Raw genomic sequence first — 16601 nt, forward strand, 5'->3', positions numbered from 1 at the left:
AAAAAAAAAAAAACAGAACAGAACAAAACAAAAAACTTCTGTCTTATCACAGGGACTGCACTTGGGGGACCTTGATAATCAGTCACTGTGACACATCGGAAGATAGGAGACTCTTATTTATAAGGCTCTGTGTTCTCTAAAAGGCTTTTAATTGTTCATTTGTTTTTCATCTCCTGGTACCAGTGGTGTCTCCTGGTGTTAAGGAAGGCACTGGTAGAAGTTAACATTCACAAAACCCACAAAGATGCCCAAAAATATAGCTGCAAATGTTTGGTGGTTTTGTGTACTAGCTGAGAGACATACTAAGTATTCATCAAGAGGCAAATTTATAGCAGCTTGGGTAAATTCAAGACACGATGGCTTATCAGACTACTTAACATTGAGCACCACAGGCGTTTAAAATTACACTGATTCAGATCCCATCAGGAGGAGAAAGTGAAGGAAGATAATCACCACCAGGCCTGGAACGGTGACATAAACATCAGAAAAGGAAATGTGTTCAATTGACAAATAAATGTAATTAGACCACTTCACCCCAGAGAGGTAAAAGGTCAATAGCACGACCTTTAGAACCACTTATTTTTTAAAACGTCCCTTGCTTTAGTTCAAAATGCAGAAGTGGAGGACTTCGGATTTGCAAAAAATTTCAATTATGATACACCAGATACAAGTAATATGATAGTCCCATAGAATTTATAAGATAATCAGCATGTTTGAAACTTCATCATCAAGTTTAGCAGGAGTAAGTCAGCAGTAATTTTTCAAGGAGTAACGTCTACTAATTCAGACTTTACAGCAACCGCATTGGGGGAACTTCCATTTTCAAAGTTCTATCAAGTGATGATATCTCAATGATAATAAAGATTTTATCACAAATACAAGCGGCTACCTTTGGGAATGTCAGACAAGACGTATGATGGGAGTGACTTCGTTATCACACGTGTGGGGAATAGGAGACACTGATGAGACATTAGACTAAGCCCATTTCTATCACTGTTTTATTACTCTTGACTATTCTGTAAATGAAGCCTTCTCATGTGGAACATACCGCATGCAAGATAGTATTTAAAAGTAATTCTTGCTATGTCATGTCTGTCCTCAGACAAGCAGAATGCTCTGTAGCCAAGTAATCTATTTCCATTTGTGTCCTTTTGCAGCCCGAGGTAGCAGCTCTCGGAACGAGATGGAGGGGTTTCATTCGGGTAAAACTGGGCACTGCATGAAGGGGTACGTGGCATAATTTTTAGGTATGACCCTTAACATTCTGTCAACAGGGATTCTACAAGAGACGGTACCTTTTGAATATCAAGGCAATGACGAAGTCGGGATTCACTTTTATTCTCCAGTCACATTCTTTGCCGGGAGGATACGGCTGTGGGTAGTTAGGCGACAAAATGACGCCTGCCGGGCCCGTCAGGTTCCCCCCACAGGCAGCTGTCACAGAAGGGAAACAATGCTGGTCAGTGAGAGATAAGACACCACAGAAGTCAACAAGGACATGCCCTACCTATTGGGTTATTGGACACTTTTCCAGGTGAAAATTTAAGACCTAGGAGGGCTGTCCATTTTTCATGGCTCGTTCATGATTTTTATATAATGTCCCGCCATGTTTTTAGGGAGGATTTTAAACTGCTGACAAATAAACTTGACTTGCTATAATTTTAAGCTTTACAGATTACTCGTCCACGCTCCCAGGATGTGCACGCACGTGCGGGGACACGCACACACGCACACACACACACACACACACACACACTTGGGAAGGGGAATGAAGTCCCCACGAACAACATTTATGGTCCTGCTAATTCTTCTGTCCTTTCTGGTCCACAAAGTCACTGCTACATTGTTCTAGAAGGCATGCTTCCGGTTCACTTGTGTTTCACGCTTGCCTGGCACAGTTTTTGATCAAGTATTCAAGAAATACTCGTGACCACATATTTCTCACCATCCTCTGATAGGTGTATGGTTTTGGACACAATTCAGAAATGACAGAACTGACAAAGTTTAAGTGACATCCTGGGATAGGAAACCAGTAAGAGAGTGAGCTGGGACATCAATCCTAAAAATGTTATGTGATCACAACACTCAGTAGGAGACCATCAAAAGAAGCACTTTAAATGATGCTGATCTTTTTTTTATACCTGTCACTTTTTAGTTACCTAGGTTGACATTTACATTAAGAAGATGACAGTTATGAAGTTCAACCATGTTAATAGGTAAGCCAATTTTCATTCTTAAACCTCAAAACATTTAGGAAGGTTTCACTTACTATGCAGGATTTCTGTTAAATCTTCCATCATGTGGAAGGTGTGAAAACACTGCAAAATTCACAAGTATATACATTTTCAGATGCATTCAGGAACATGCTCAGTTTATGGTTCTTCATATTAAATACTGTGGCTTGTCACCAAGTTGCTTTAAGGAATGAGCCCAGTTAAATTATAATGTTCCATCTAAATGAGATATTGTATTCATATAACTGACTGTGTATGCATTTAGGGGGAAAAAAGGGTAAGTAGAGAAAGAAATATCCTAATTGGTAATTTTTTTCTACACACACACACACACTTGACTTTTTGGGAAATTATATGAAGATATGTGTGTTCTAAATTTCTGTGATGGCTATGTCTTTCTATACTCATTTAGTGCTTCTGAAAACAATGTTTTCCATAAATAAATAAATAAATATTTTATATATAAATATTTTATATACCATATATATTTTAGATAGTACTAGAATTTGTTTTATACTTTCTATTAAAATCCAGTCTCATTAAAGGCAAACTCTACATAGCATCATAGGAAATACTTATAATGAATTCAGATATGCCCTCAAGAGTAATATGATACAATTTTCACAAAAATGGTTAAACCCATATTTCCCCAGCATGCAGTCTGATTTTAATAAACTCTGCCGAGGCACTGACTAATCAGCTCTCCCAGGAGGCTGCCTCTCACGGCATCAGGCGGAGAATGGGGTGCGGGTGGTGGCAGGTGGCTTGGAGGTGAGGCACCGGGTACCCCAGGGTCTGGGGACGTTCCACTGCACGCAGGGTTTGCGAGATGAAGAATGACAGATTCAGGCCACTGGCTTCCAGGGTGTTGCCAGCAGGAAGAATCTGGGGATGACACTAGGTACTGACTTAAGCTAAACAAAGGGGTGTCCTGGTCTTATCCTGAACAGACCCAAGGAGGCATTTCTACATGAGGTGATCTGGAAGCTTCCAGGGGAGTAATAGCACCGTCTCGCCATGTTTGCTCTCTGGTTGGGTCAGGCTTTTTTTCATTTTAGCTTCATTAGGTTTTAATTTGAAAGCTTGCAAAATATTTTGGATAGCATGAGGAATGAGTACAAAATGTGACTCAGCCGCTCCAGGAAATACTTCGGAGGGAACGGACGCAGAAATGAAAACCACACATTTCTATCAATCCTCGGCACCGTGTTTGAAATCCTTCAGCCCCACTCCTTGTCCCCGGTCACGTCTCCATCCCTCATGGTCTGAAGCAACCCTCCTTAATGAGACACATCCACATTCCCGCATCAAGACGGTTCAGTGTTTATGCCATTAAACAACATAACTAGTCTTGAAATAGTCTCCCTGCCGATCAGGGCTACATGTGGACACATAATGAATTTCTGTAAACTTAGGGTAAATTCTTGCTTTTCAGAATTCTTAATAACTTGGACTTGGACAAAAGGGATTGCAAGCTATATAAGAAAATGGGGACATGGGGATTTTGAGGGACCCGTCACTCAGAACTAGAAAGCGGTGAGCATTCTCTGGTCTGGAGGCAAGTCCTCTGGGCTCCACTGAAAACCCCAAAAAGGAGGTACCTCCACCATTAGAGTCCTTTGGGAAGTGAAGAAAGGGAGCGATCCAAACCATCCACAAGAAAAATCAGCAGCAAATGACAAGGTTGCGGAAGTATGGACAACATACCAACAGGCGAACGGTTAAGAGATTTCAGAAAAGAGAGAGAAAGAACCAAAAACAGGAGGAGAAGGACTACTAATAATAAAAGGGTGAAGATAAATTAGTAGGCCAGCCAGTCGGGAAAGAACACATTCAAATGGCCAAGAAGAATATGAAAAAAAAAAACAACATTCAATCTCACTATTAACTTAAATGCCTTTTAAAACATCAAAGAATCATCACTTTCTGCCCATATCAAATTATGAGATTAAAAACAATGTACATGGGGCTTTCCCCCCCTCCTTCAGGGAAAATTAACACCCATGGCTCTGTTGGTGACATAAATTGGTGCACAATCCCAAGAGTTTTGAAAAATGTTTAAAAGCCCTGGAAACACATAAATTAGTAGAAAAATGTCATTTATAAATAAGCATGGATGGGTTTTGCAACACGAGGGTTCATTTCTGCAATCATCATAGTAGAGGAGGGACGGAAGCAACCTAAGTGTACAGGAAGAAAGGATCGTGCGTTCCATGTTGGCCAGTCCACAGAGATGCTGGGTAGTCATTACAAACTAGCAGAGAATACATAGTAGCACAAAGAGGTCCTCCTTCAGTACTGGTAAGTCAAAGTGCAATTTACAAAAGAAGCAGGATGCTGTCACTTAAAAACATTTTAAAAATAGATTAGACATACATAAAATAATTATGATGCTTATTTATGCATGTTTATGTTAATAGTATTTGCCTCCAGGTAGAAAGATGACAGCTTTTTCTCCTCTTTTCTTCTCTTAACTGAACATGTATTATTTTTTAATAAGGAAAAAGCTTAAAACATAAAATTAAAAACTGTCTTAAGTCAGCAGAGCAGAATTTACATCGGTGCTAAGGCACGATCAGCTGCCGTCCTAATGGATGGGTTTCTTACAGAGGACATAAGCCTCATTTCTGGGGGAAAAGAAATGTTTACAATGTAATGCAAAGATAACATTAATTTATTCCCGACTACACATTTTCTATTTTTCTGTTACATAATGCCTACGCGTGTAGGCCGGGCTGTCTGCACAATTGATATCCAATTGCCTAAGAGTGAGTTAAGCCTGTGCCTGGGGCCCATCCTCAACGCAGAGGAAATGCTGCCTATATTGTCTGTTGAGAACTGGATTATTCAGCTCATAAAATATCTACTCGTTGGTCAAAGTTATATAACTAAGATATAAACTAATGAACAATGATAGATTAGTTAGGAAGATGGTCACATTTTACAAGTGTCTAAAATCATGGGGACTGAAATATACTCTTTTGGAGTTTAACGGGTACCAGCATTGGTCTGGAAAGCACCTCCATGCGTTTGAAATCATGCAAAATGGGGGTGAAGGAAGTGTCCTTGTCAATTTAAAAGCAGAGTCATGGTTTAAAATGATGTTGCATTTACAGGCAATCACTCTACTTTAAAAAAGTAACACAGAAATCTTGTAAGTCTCCAGAGGACGTGGCTGGAAGTAAAAGGTAGGACGGCGCCCTGGATTTACAGAAGGTAAACTCGGCACAAAGCACCCAGTGCACACGGGCCGCTCTTGGACAAGGCTGAGCACTCTGATAAGTGGAGCCACCAGACCTCACGCAGCCTCCCAGTACTCGGAGCACTTAGTGGAAGTTACGACCTGCGTGTCCCAGCTGCACGGCACCACGGAGAATGCCTCTACCGCTGTGTATATGACAATAAAAATCATTTCAATCACAAAATCCCCTCAAGTTCACCCCATGCAAAATGGCCTATTAACTATGTGCATAGCATTTCATTATCACTTCTTCTCTCCACAGATTAATTAAATTTTACATTTTTCAAACAGATCATAAAGAAGTACAAATTAAACCATGACAGTTCATTAAAATAATAAAGTTTAGCACAGTTTCTTTCAAAAATAAGATGAAATAGGTATTTATGGTGAAATATTTAACTGAATGAGGGGACAGACTGCATGTAATTACTATTTTATATAAAATTATATAGTGCCCTAAAACCATACTTTTGATAGAATATCTTGGATAGTTATTCAAACTGAAGTCTGGAAAACCAACTGATACCTTTTCAATAAGGTCAAACGATGAAATTCTAGTGAATTTCAGAAGCATGTTTCTCCTTTTATCTTCATTTTGACCAAAGCAGTATAATTTCCGGTTTTCAGGATTCTATTAAAATGTTCCAGTATTATAGAAGAACCATTTAAAAAAAGAAAATACTTTTCATTGAGTTGGTTTTGCTGAAGGGCATGTTTCTATATTAAAAATGAGAATACCAATAGTAGGGTTATGAATATTCTGGCACCCAGAATTTTAAATTACAGTAATTTGACTGACCCATATTTTTACAAGATTTCTTAAGGATAGGAAATGTTAGATAAATGTCGATTACAGTACATTAAGTAAACTACTTTCTTTACTTCACCTAATAAAATAAGGTTGAAAGGTTTACACTAAAATTTCCATAGAGTCTCTGAACTAGAGGGCATGTAAGAAACTCTGGAGACATCATTTTGGAGAAATAACACATTTATGGAGCAATTTTCATGATAACATGCATTCATTCCAAACTATAAAATGACTGTTGTGCAATACCTATGCAGGTAGGAGGGTCCGGTTGCCAAAAGAATCGGTTATTCAGCTGCACACAGGTGATTTTCGCTTGTCCTTGGAGCTGGTACCCAGGGTCACACTGGAAGGTGATGGTGTCGCCGGGCTCTCTGCTATCCCCATAGCGGGTGCCGTTCTGAGGCATTCCTGGATCGTTGCAGGTGGACGCCACTGAGGCTGCAAAGCAGAGACAAGAGCAAGTCAAGCAATGGGAACAGGGTCCCCACCCTTACGTAGGTGTAGCAGCCCTTGGGTATGGAAGCCCTCTTGACTGGTGGGCGTCATGACTCGTCGGTCCGCATGTGAATGTATGAGAAGTTTCCGTTCCCAGGGATACATTCCATAACGTGAATCTTGATAATGGTTTCTTTGAACAAGCACAGACAAAATTCGTTGAAAACGCACACGGTGACAAATAGTCAAGGAACTATATCATGCCTTACTGAATACACACGCGGACACACACCTTCCCTCCGATTTTCTTGCTAACATTACTTTCATGACATTTAAAATATTTCATTAAAGTACATCAATCGCAAAGAACCTTGAGTAAAACAGAATAGGATAAATTACGGTCTGTGCCTTCCAGGTGACAACCAGCTGAGGTGACCAGATTGACGTTGGAATGGGAACCACTGAGAGAAGGTGCACGTCAGCTCAAACCAGGGTATCCTTAGTCTCATAGGGGCTACTTTCTTGGTAAAATGACCAATAACCCCATTTCACTCTCAAAAAATTTCTAACTTGGACAATAAATTATATGATCATCCTGGTTTTAACAGAAGCTCTAAAAATGATGACTTTGGAGTCAAAAAATAGTAAAAGTATTAGGAATTTCAAGTGAGCTTAATAGAGGCCAGCATCTGCAAACAAGCTTGTAAGAGAGCTTTTGAGGGACAGCTGGAGCACTGGAACGTGAGCTTCTGGCAATCATCAGGTGTGCATATTCTAATAGACACACCAAGAGTCACATCACACAGGCAGCTACCAGATCTCCTTGAAGCCAGTCAATGAGCGTACCTTCCTACCCAGATTCTGGCCCGGAATTCTAACTCCCACATTGCACTGAAAGGAAATGGCCGGGAAAGTACTGGCTATTTTCTCCGATTTCTGTAACTGCTACATACTTGACGTTCTACTAAAAATTAGGAAGACACACATCAGGGTCCAAAGCTTACAAGAAGAAAAAAAAAAAAAAAAAGAGATATATATATATATATATATATATATATATATATATATATTTCATTTTCACTTTCAACTACAATGGTGAGCTCTGTCCCTCTTCACTGCTGAAGGGGCTGTGATAAAAAGCTAGCTTTTCCTGTGGCATGCTCCAGGGCAGGTAACACTTGTTGCTGAAAGAGAAAGATGAAAAACAGCTCTCGCCCAATGGCATGCCACCATGCAGTCTGCAGCATGTAGGTCCATAATGTTTGCAGATGTAAGGTCCATCACGCTTTGATGTCTGTGTTTTGAGTTTCTTATTTGGTTTGGTTTGGGAAATCCTGGGGCATTGTTATGCATTTGGCAAGATAGAAGAAATTTAAATAAAAGATAGGAGATGCAAAATATGCAGGACCTGCTCTGTGTTCTCTAGGGATTTTTAACTAACTTATGGCTGAATGAACAAGCCAAGACAAAAGGAAATGGTTCAATGGCGCAGATGGAAGGAAAGGACGAGCATCAAGGATCCTGAGAGCCATCCGACTTGCTTCTGATCCCAGCCTTGCTCCATGGGATCCAGATCACTTGAGCTCACTGACCTTCGGGTAACTAATCAGGACAAATGCTAACTGATCAAATCCGTCGTGACCGTGGATGTGTGATAGCTCACCAACCTGTCTCTCCCCCTGGTGTGCTCTAAGCTAACGGAAGGCTGAGGCTGCCTTACCCACTCACTACTGTTCTCTAATTGGCTTTATCATGTATTGAAATACACAATCATGTGGCTCTAGAACACTACTAACAACCAAAAGTCAACATTTAAATAACATTCAGATTTAAGAAATAGATTATTATCACTCAGAAATATTGACGATACCTACTGATGCCTGCACTTCCTTACCTCATGCCCTCCCTTCACTCCCGATGAAGTAACTATTTGGAATTTCACAGCTCTTGTTCCTTTGCTTCTCTCTAGTTAGCGCAAATGTATGCACTCCAACAGTAGCTGCATGGGGAACCTCCCTTCTGAACTCACATAAATGGAGTTACACATTGCAGGTTCTTCTGAGATGTTCTGGCTCGGTATTATGTTTCTGAGTCATCCACACTTAGGTCTGACTCTCTGGCTTATTGATGTCCATCACATATGGTTCTCCATTGCATTAATGTACCAGCAAACACTTATGCTGGTTCAAGGGGCTTACCCTCTTACCCTTCTGCCCTGACCATTAAAGCCATGTCTGTAAGTCCTGGAAGACTAAGAGGAACAGGAGGCGAAACTTCCAGTCAGCCTGCAGATCGAGACCTTGAAGCAAAGCTGCTCCACAGCTGAAAACAGAAGAGCTGCCCCCCTGACATACACAGGACTTATATTTTGGGTTTTTTTTTTTTTTTGTTACGTGGCAATAGCTGACCGAAACAAGTCCTACGGTGGTAAACTGTGTTCTGTCCAAAAATACTTCAGTGCTTTCAAAATATGTGAAATTCTCCTTCACTCCTAAAGAACGTTTTTACTGAGTTTGTAGCTCAGGGTTAATGACTGGTTGCCATTTTTCCCCCTCAATACTGTTAATACTTTATTTTAGCTCTTCTGGCTTCAGTGTTCTCACATCACCTCACAGTCCGAAACCGCAATGAGATCACACTCCACTGTTTAGTATTCAAATTTCCATCATACCGTGTCTACCCGTGATCTTCCTTTCATTAACTCTGCTTGGAATTTATTGGAGCTTTTGAATCTGGGGATTAAGCCATTATCCTGTGGAATATCTCCTTTCCCTGCTTCTCAAATTAAAATGGAACAGATATCTCTATCTTCCATGTCTCTTCATCTTCCTCTCATTTTACAATCTTTGTAAACTTTGTTCTCTCTTCCGGACAATCATGGGGTGTGTTTTCCTCCCACCATCTGCTCTGCGTCTACATCAGATTTGTTATCTTTTTTTTTTTCTTTTTTTAAGATTTTATTTATTTATTTGACAGAGAGAGATCACAAGTAGGCAGAGAGGCAGGCAGAGAGAGAGGAAGGGAAGCAGACTTCCCGCTGAGCAGCGAGCCCGATGCGGGACTCGATCCCAGGACCCTGGGATCATGACCTGAGCCGAAGGCAGCGGCCTAACCCACTGAGCCACCCAGGCGCCCCAGATTTGTTATCTTAAAACGGCAGTGAGTTAACTTTTCCATCATTGTACTTTTCGATTAGTCATCACTCGTTTTCAAATATATGTGGATATTCATACAGTATATTGTTACTTACACATATTTCCATTCGTTTTTATCATGTGTTTTACATAATGATTTGACAACTCCCCTCACTATACTTGTTCTCCACAAGTTGCCCACTATCTGTCACCATATAACATTAGTATAATACCATTGACTGCGACCGCTATGCTGGACTCATTCCATAACTAGAAGTCTGTACCTCCCACTCCCCTTCACCCATTCTAACCACACCCCCCACTCCCTCCCTTATAGCAACTATCAATTTCTTCTCTGATTTATGGGCCTTTCTGTTGTTTGTATGTTCTGTTTTTAGCCGCCACATGTAACTGAAATCATACAGTACCTATCTTTGGATGTCTGACTTACTTCACTTGGCCTAATACCCTCTAGATCCACCCATGTGGTCACATATGACAAGATCTTATTTTTTTCTATGGCTAAGTATATATATATATATATATATATATATATATATATATATGCCACTTCTTCCTTATCCATTAATGGACACTTGGGTTGCTTCCATATCTTGGATATTGTAAATAATGCTACAATAAACATAGGGGTGCATACATATTTTCAAATTAGTGGGGTTTTTTTGTTTTGTTTTCTTTGGGTAAATACCCAGTAGTAGAATTACTGGATTGTATGGTATTTCCATTGTTAACTTTTTGAGGAACCTCCAAAGTGTTTCCACAATGCCTGCACCATTTACAGGCCCACAAACAATAGAGAAGAGTGCCTTTTTCTCCACATGCTTGCCAACATTTGTTATATCTTGTCTTTTTGATTCTATCCATTCTGACAGGTGTAAGGTCATATCTCATTGCGGTTTTCATTGACATTTCCCTGACGTTTAGTGATACTGAACATCTTTCCACGTGTCTGTTGGCCATCTGGATGTCTTCTTTGGAAAATTATTTATTCAGTTCCTCTGCACAGTTTTTAATTGGGTTATTTTTTCTGGTGTTGAGTTATACAAATTCTTTATGTATTTTGGATATTAAGCCCTTATAGGATATATCACTTGCAGGTATCTCCCCTCCTTCAGCAGGCTGCCTTCTCATTTTGTTGTTGGTCTCCTTCACTGTGTGGAAGCTTTTTATTTTGGTGTTGTCTCAATAGTTTCTTTTTGCTTTTATTTTCCTTGTCTGAGGGGGTACATCTAGAAAAATGCTGCAAAGGCCAATGTCCAAGAAATAAGCGCCTATTTTCTTTCTGGGAGTTTTATGGTTTTGGGTCTATTTCAGGAGTTTATTTCCATGTGTGAATCAGAAAGTGGTCCAGCTTCATTCTTCTGCATGTGGCTGTCTAGGTTTCTCAGCACCATTTATTGAAGGGCTGTCTTTTCCTCATTGTATATACTTGACTCCTTTGTCGAAGATTGAGAGGCACCTGGGTGGCTCAGTTAAGCGTCTGACTTCAGCCGGGGTCATAATCTCAGGGTCCTTGGATGGTATCCTTGTTTGGTGGAGAGTCAGCTTCTCCCTCTGCCCTTCCCCCCTGCTCATTCTCTCCCTCAAAGAAATAAATATAATCTTAAAAAAAGATTATTTGACCATATATCTATGGGTTTCTTAATGGGTTTTCTATTGTTCTATTGATCTATGTGTCTATTTTTGTGTCAGTACCATACTGTCTTGATGTCTACAGCTTTGTATCATATCTTGAATCTTGGAATTTTGATACCTCTAGCTTGGTTCTCTATTATTTTTTACACTCTTTCTGATCTGATGATAATTGCAATACCTCATGGAAACTATAGTGCTTCTGAGATTTGAATTTGCACTTCTGTTTTTTGGGGCTTCACCTATAGTAATTCTTTGTGGTCTACTCTAAAGGTATTTTCATTCCAACAGGATTCATATTTGACTTTACCATGTGGCTGGAATACTAAAAACCTTCTACCTCTTTAAAATAAATTTTCATTTATGGGAATGCGATGCATTTTTGACCACAGAGATAGTAGGAATTCACCTATAAGCTAGTTTGATACCTGCTTCTGGTTATGAGTTCTAGATCATGCATATCTATGTCTATGCCCATACCCACGTATCCGTGTATCCATGTCTCTATGCATCAATATCTATCATCTATCTATATCTATCTATCTATCTATCTGATATCAATCTCTTTACAATCTCTCTATTCTCTCTTACATGCACAGTAAACCTCCTCCCCTTGAGTACCAGCTATACATGAGGGTATCTAATAGATCTATCTTAGAATTTGCTGCCTAGTCCCTCAGCCCATTGGACTCTCAGAAGGGCAGCTCGGGTCACCGGGATCTACTGAGAGTTGCTGTCAAGACAAAGTCCAGTTCTGGGCTCCCTGACTTCTCCCTGTTTAACAAGATTCTGGGAGCTCTGAGGATTTCTTATTTTCTTACAGTTTTAGGGTTGCATTTTTAAAGACTCACAACAATTTTATCCAACATCATTAATGTATTTTCAGGTAATACATTACCAAAGTACCTATTTTACTCTAATGCTAGACACTGAAGCCCTCAGGTATAGTTATACCTCAGCACCACAGCATGACGTCTGGCATAGCATGCCTGCCATCCTCCACATTACTTTCACTTCTAGTGTTTAGGGGAAGAAAATCTTACTGGGAAGTACAGTTCTCAGTAGATGCTAAGAGGAGAGGAAGGGTTTGAGCCTCACAGATTTTTCCCAAGGGAAAAGAACAGGAAATGCACTATCACGATCAGCTACAAAGGTTAGAAGGCAGGGCAGAAAGCAAGCATGTCACCCCGAAAGAAGACAGGAATGCAGAACAGACTTCAGGATACAAAACTTTTAGGGAGAAAGTCAGGAGCATCACACCTGTCAGCCACACAGTCGTATTATACAGAACAGCAATTACAGAATTCAGTCACCAGACTCATCACCCATAGCGGTCGCCTTCTAGGCAACAACATGTACTCGTGCTGAACTAGTGTTTTAGAAGCAACGTGGAGCTTACTATTTAGGTAATGTTCCTAAAAAACCTAAGAGCTACTTGCCCTCCACCTTTCTGAGATTTTGCTGAGCTTCAGAAAAAGCAAACAAACATACATACAAACAAACCAAAAGCATAAGCAAATTCTATTGTACATTTACAAACTTCTCTTTTGGACTTAATTGCACATCCTCAAAGGAAACTTCATCTTCTCCTCAAGCAAATGGTTGCGTGTAGGACTACATATGCCATTCCAACTGATAATTTCTGCCACAGTTTATATGATATGAATATCAAGGAGATCATGGGTGAGTCTCATTGCAATTTTTTATTTTATTTTTTAAAAGATTTTATTTATTTATTTGAGAGTGAGAGAAAGAAGGGAGAGGGAGAAGCAGGCTCCCTGCTGAGCAGGGAGCCCAATGTGGGACTTGATCCTAGCACCCTGGGATCATGACTTGAGCTGACGGCGGACACTTAACAGACTGAGCCACCCAGGCTCCCTTCATTGTAATTTTTAAAACAAAGATATGTTTTAATTACTTCTCTTTCCAAATTCATATTCAAAAACACATTGCCCAATAAAGAAGCTTTACACAAAGGTGCACAGATTTTGTGCATGAATAAAAATCTCAACAGGTACATCAGCCTTGCAAAAAATGACTGGCCCGTAGGAAACTTCTGTAGGTTATTAACAGGTATTGGTCAAACAAGATTGGCAATCGATACTGTATACTCTAACAATACTGTGTATTCTAGTTCTCTCTCATGCATTCATGCTGCACTGCAGGGATTAAGGATTCAGAGAAATTCTACAGCAAAGAGACCTATTAGAAATAGTTTAATCTAGTGTTTCCTAAATTTATGTAACAAAGAGCACATTTTTCTCAACAAATCTTTAAATTCTTCAAATTCTTCCAAATAAAGATCAACAGAATGCCAGAATAGAAAACACTGGCTTGCACTAATGGTTGTATGTCATTCAATGGTTTGATGTTTAATTCAGGTTTACAAGTATATTTTCTACTTAAAAAAAAAATATGTGTGTGTGTGTGTGTGTGCATGCGCGCGTGTGTGTACATGTATGTGTGTATGTATATATATATATATGTATATATATATTTGAGAGTGGCAAACAGAGAGAACCAGCAGAGGGAAAAAGCAGAGGGACAAGGAGAAGCAGGTTCCCCGCTCAGCAGGGAGCCCAACTTGGGGCTGGATCCCAGGACCCTGGGATCATGACCTGAGCCAAAGGAAGGAGATTAACCAACTGAGCCACACAGGCGTCCTACATTTTCTACTTTTAAACCAAATTTTCATTTGAAATATCTAGAGTAAGACTAGAGCACACCATTAAAAATTAAATACTCGTGAATTTCATGTTGTCTAATACACAGAAATACTGCATTCACAAAATTAGCTAAATATATGAAAATGTGAGTTGTCATAACATGGCTCTATGTTCTTAGAAAAGGTGCATATAGTTGCTTGTGCATTTTCAAAGATTATTTGAAATTACCAGTTAATCAACCATGACATCTTAGTCGAATTGAAATGATCCCCAAACCTTTACTCTTTCCTCCTAGAATTAGGACATAAAAATAAAAAGTTGCTACGGTTATCTAGATTGGGTTAAGAAAGCAATGAGAGCACTTGAGGTGAAACAAAGGTGACAATTTCAAATAATGCAGGGGAAATACATAGTTTGGGTCTTTGAAATAAATGCCATTTTATTTTCGTCTAGTTCTGAATTGTGGAAAGATGTTTCCTGATAAAGGCAATAAAACTCATCCAGAAACTAAAATGAAAGCCCTCAACCAAAGACATTGTGATGGGGTCAGAAATTGCTCCTCCACTCTCTGGGTCATACAAAGTTATCGATGAAACCATGAGCTCATTTCTTTTTCACGATTGTGTTCTTTTATGTGCCACAACACACCTTTGACTCATTTTTCTCTTCAATATTTTCTCTCCAAATGGGATTTTGGTGACTCTGAATCTTCTTAGTTTCTCACCATTAAAAAAAAGGGAAACAATACTTACAGTGACATCAGCCTTATCTCTCTATCACCTTAGAAAAAGAAGGTACCATTTCTGAGATGATGAATATTGAGTTTTTCAATTTCTCAGGGGGTTCTCTGGAATACTTCAGGTCATAAAGTCACTTCCCATAGGCCCCACAGAATCTAAGGGACATCTCCAGTCCTCGTCCACAGGAATTCAGGACCATTCCAGTCAACTTGAACGATCTAAAACATGGGCACCCCTTCATGTAAAAAAAATGCATCGTTTTGTTTCTAACAGTATAGACAGAATAGAACTACTACATAATAAGAACCTGCAGTGGGCCCACATTTCCTTCCAATCAGATAAAGTAATTTTTGACTCTGAAGAACCTATAGACCTATATGTATATATATGTATACATATGTGTATTTTGTATACAAAATATTATAAAATAATATTTTATTAGTAATTAATATTTTATCATGAAAATTAATATATTTTGTATAAAATATTATTTATGTATATATTTTAACAAAAATACCCTACAGCTTATTTTATATATATATACACACACACACACGTACACATCTATATATACATACAACACCCACATACATATACATGTGTGTGTATTTAGAATATATATATATATATATATATACACACATTATATACAAAATTATTTTTTTCCTAATAAAATAAAAATTAAGGATGGGGCCATGAACTATTAAATGCATAAAGTCCTCCTTGCATGTTTTTAAACACCACTTAAACATGTTCATTGACCGAGTTATTGGTTTATAGAAGTTTGTTGACCATACACACATTGTTTTAAAATACCTCTTTGTAAAAAAAAAAATAAAATAAAATAAAAAATAAATAAAATACCTCTTTGTAGCACATCTCAATAGATAGAATGCTTAGCGTGTGATAGAAAAGTGCACCCCGCAGCCCCCGTGCAGTCCATATACGGAAGCAGGTGTATCTAATACAAACACAACGTGCACATTAAGTACAACCCGTATCGTTAAACTTACTAAGGAAAGCTACTGCACGTGAAATGCCCTTTGCAGTATGTACTAGGCTACTGGCTAGGCAGAGACTATAGGGGGTGCCCAGTGAGGCTCTTTTTTGGAGGGGCAGCCTGCCTATCTCCTTCTTTTATTTGCAGGCATCAGCTGAAATAATTTTGGAAGGAGGGATGGTCTCTTGGGTGGTCCTCTTAGTCATGTAAATGCGGGGGGCCTCTCCCATCCTCTGGGGGAGAAGCCAGCTTTTGTTTGGATGGGAGGATCTTTCCCAATAGCCTATAGGTCACCCAGGTGAGGGGCAGTGAGTTTGCAGAAGCATCTTTGGGTGGGGGGTGGGGGTAAACTCCCAGCGAAGTGTAAGAGACCCCATTGTAGGGACATGTGACCAGGAGCTCAGACTTCGTCTGCTTCTCCAAGTCAGCCCCCCAAAGGCAAATCATGGAGGCAGGCCAGCCAGAGCAGAAGCATTTGTGGGGACAGTGGATTCAGCAGGGACAGTGGCCGAGATCTGGGCCTTCTAGGACCCAGAGGAGAGAACTGATGAGTGACTGTGTGGGGCCCAAAGCCTGGTGCCAGGATATTAAGGAGGGAGAGAGGACACGAGGAAGACAAGAGGAAGAAGGACATGAGAGCTCTAGCCAACCTCAGAGCATGGCAGCCACAGAGGAAGGCGGGCCTGG

General features: G+C 39.7%; 1 protein-coding gene across 1 annotated transcript in view; it reads right to left on the minus strand.

Annotated features, from left to right (window-relative positions):
* The window catches only part of LOC111144434 (CUB and Sushi multiple domains 1), a 1720260-nt gene that overhangs the window by 256890 nt on the left and 1446769 nt on the right, over positions 1-16601 (minus strand). The window contains exons 26-27 of the mRNA XM_022498737.1: positions 6533-6724; positions 1296-1434 (exon numbers count right to left, since the gene is read on the minus strand). Coding sequence (XP_022354445.1) covers positions 1296-1434; positions 6533-6724 — 331 coding nt within the window. The remainder of the gene's footprint in view (positions 1-1295; positions 1435-6532; positions 6725-16601) is intronic.

This window comes from Enhydra lutris, unplaced genomic scaffold (assembly GCF_002288905.1).
Source record: "Enhydra lutris kenyoni isolate GAN:26980312 unplaced genomic scaffold, ASM228890v2 scaffoldscaffold11, whole genome shotgun sequence".
In the NCBI taxonomy this organism is placed as follows: Eukaryota; Metazoa; Chordata; class Mammalia; order Carnivora; family Mustelidae; genus Enhydra; species Enhydra lutris.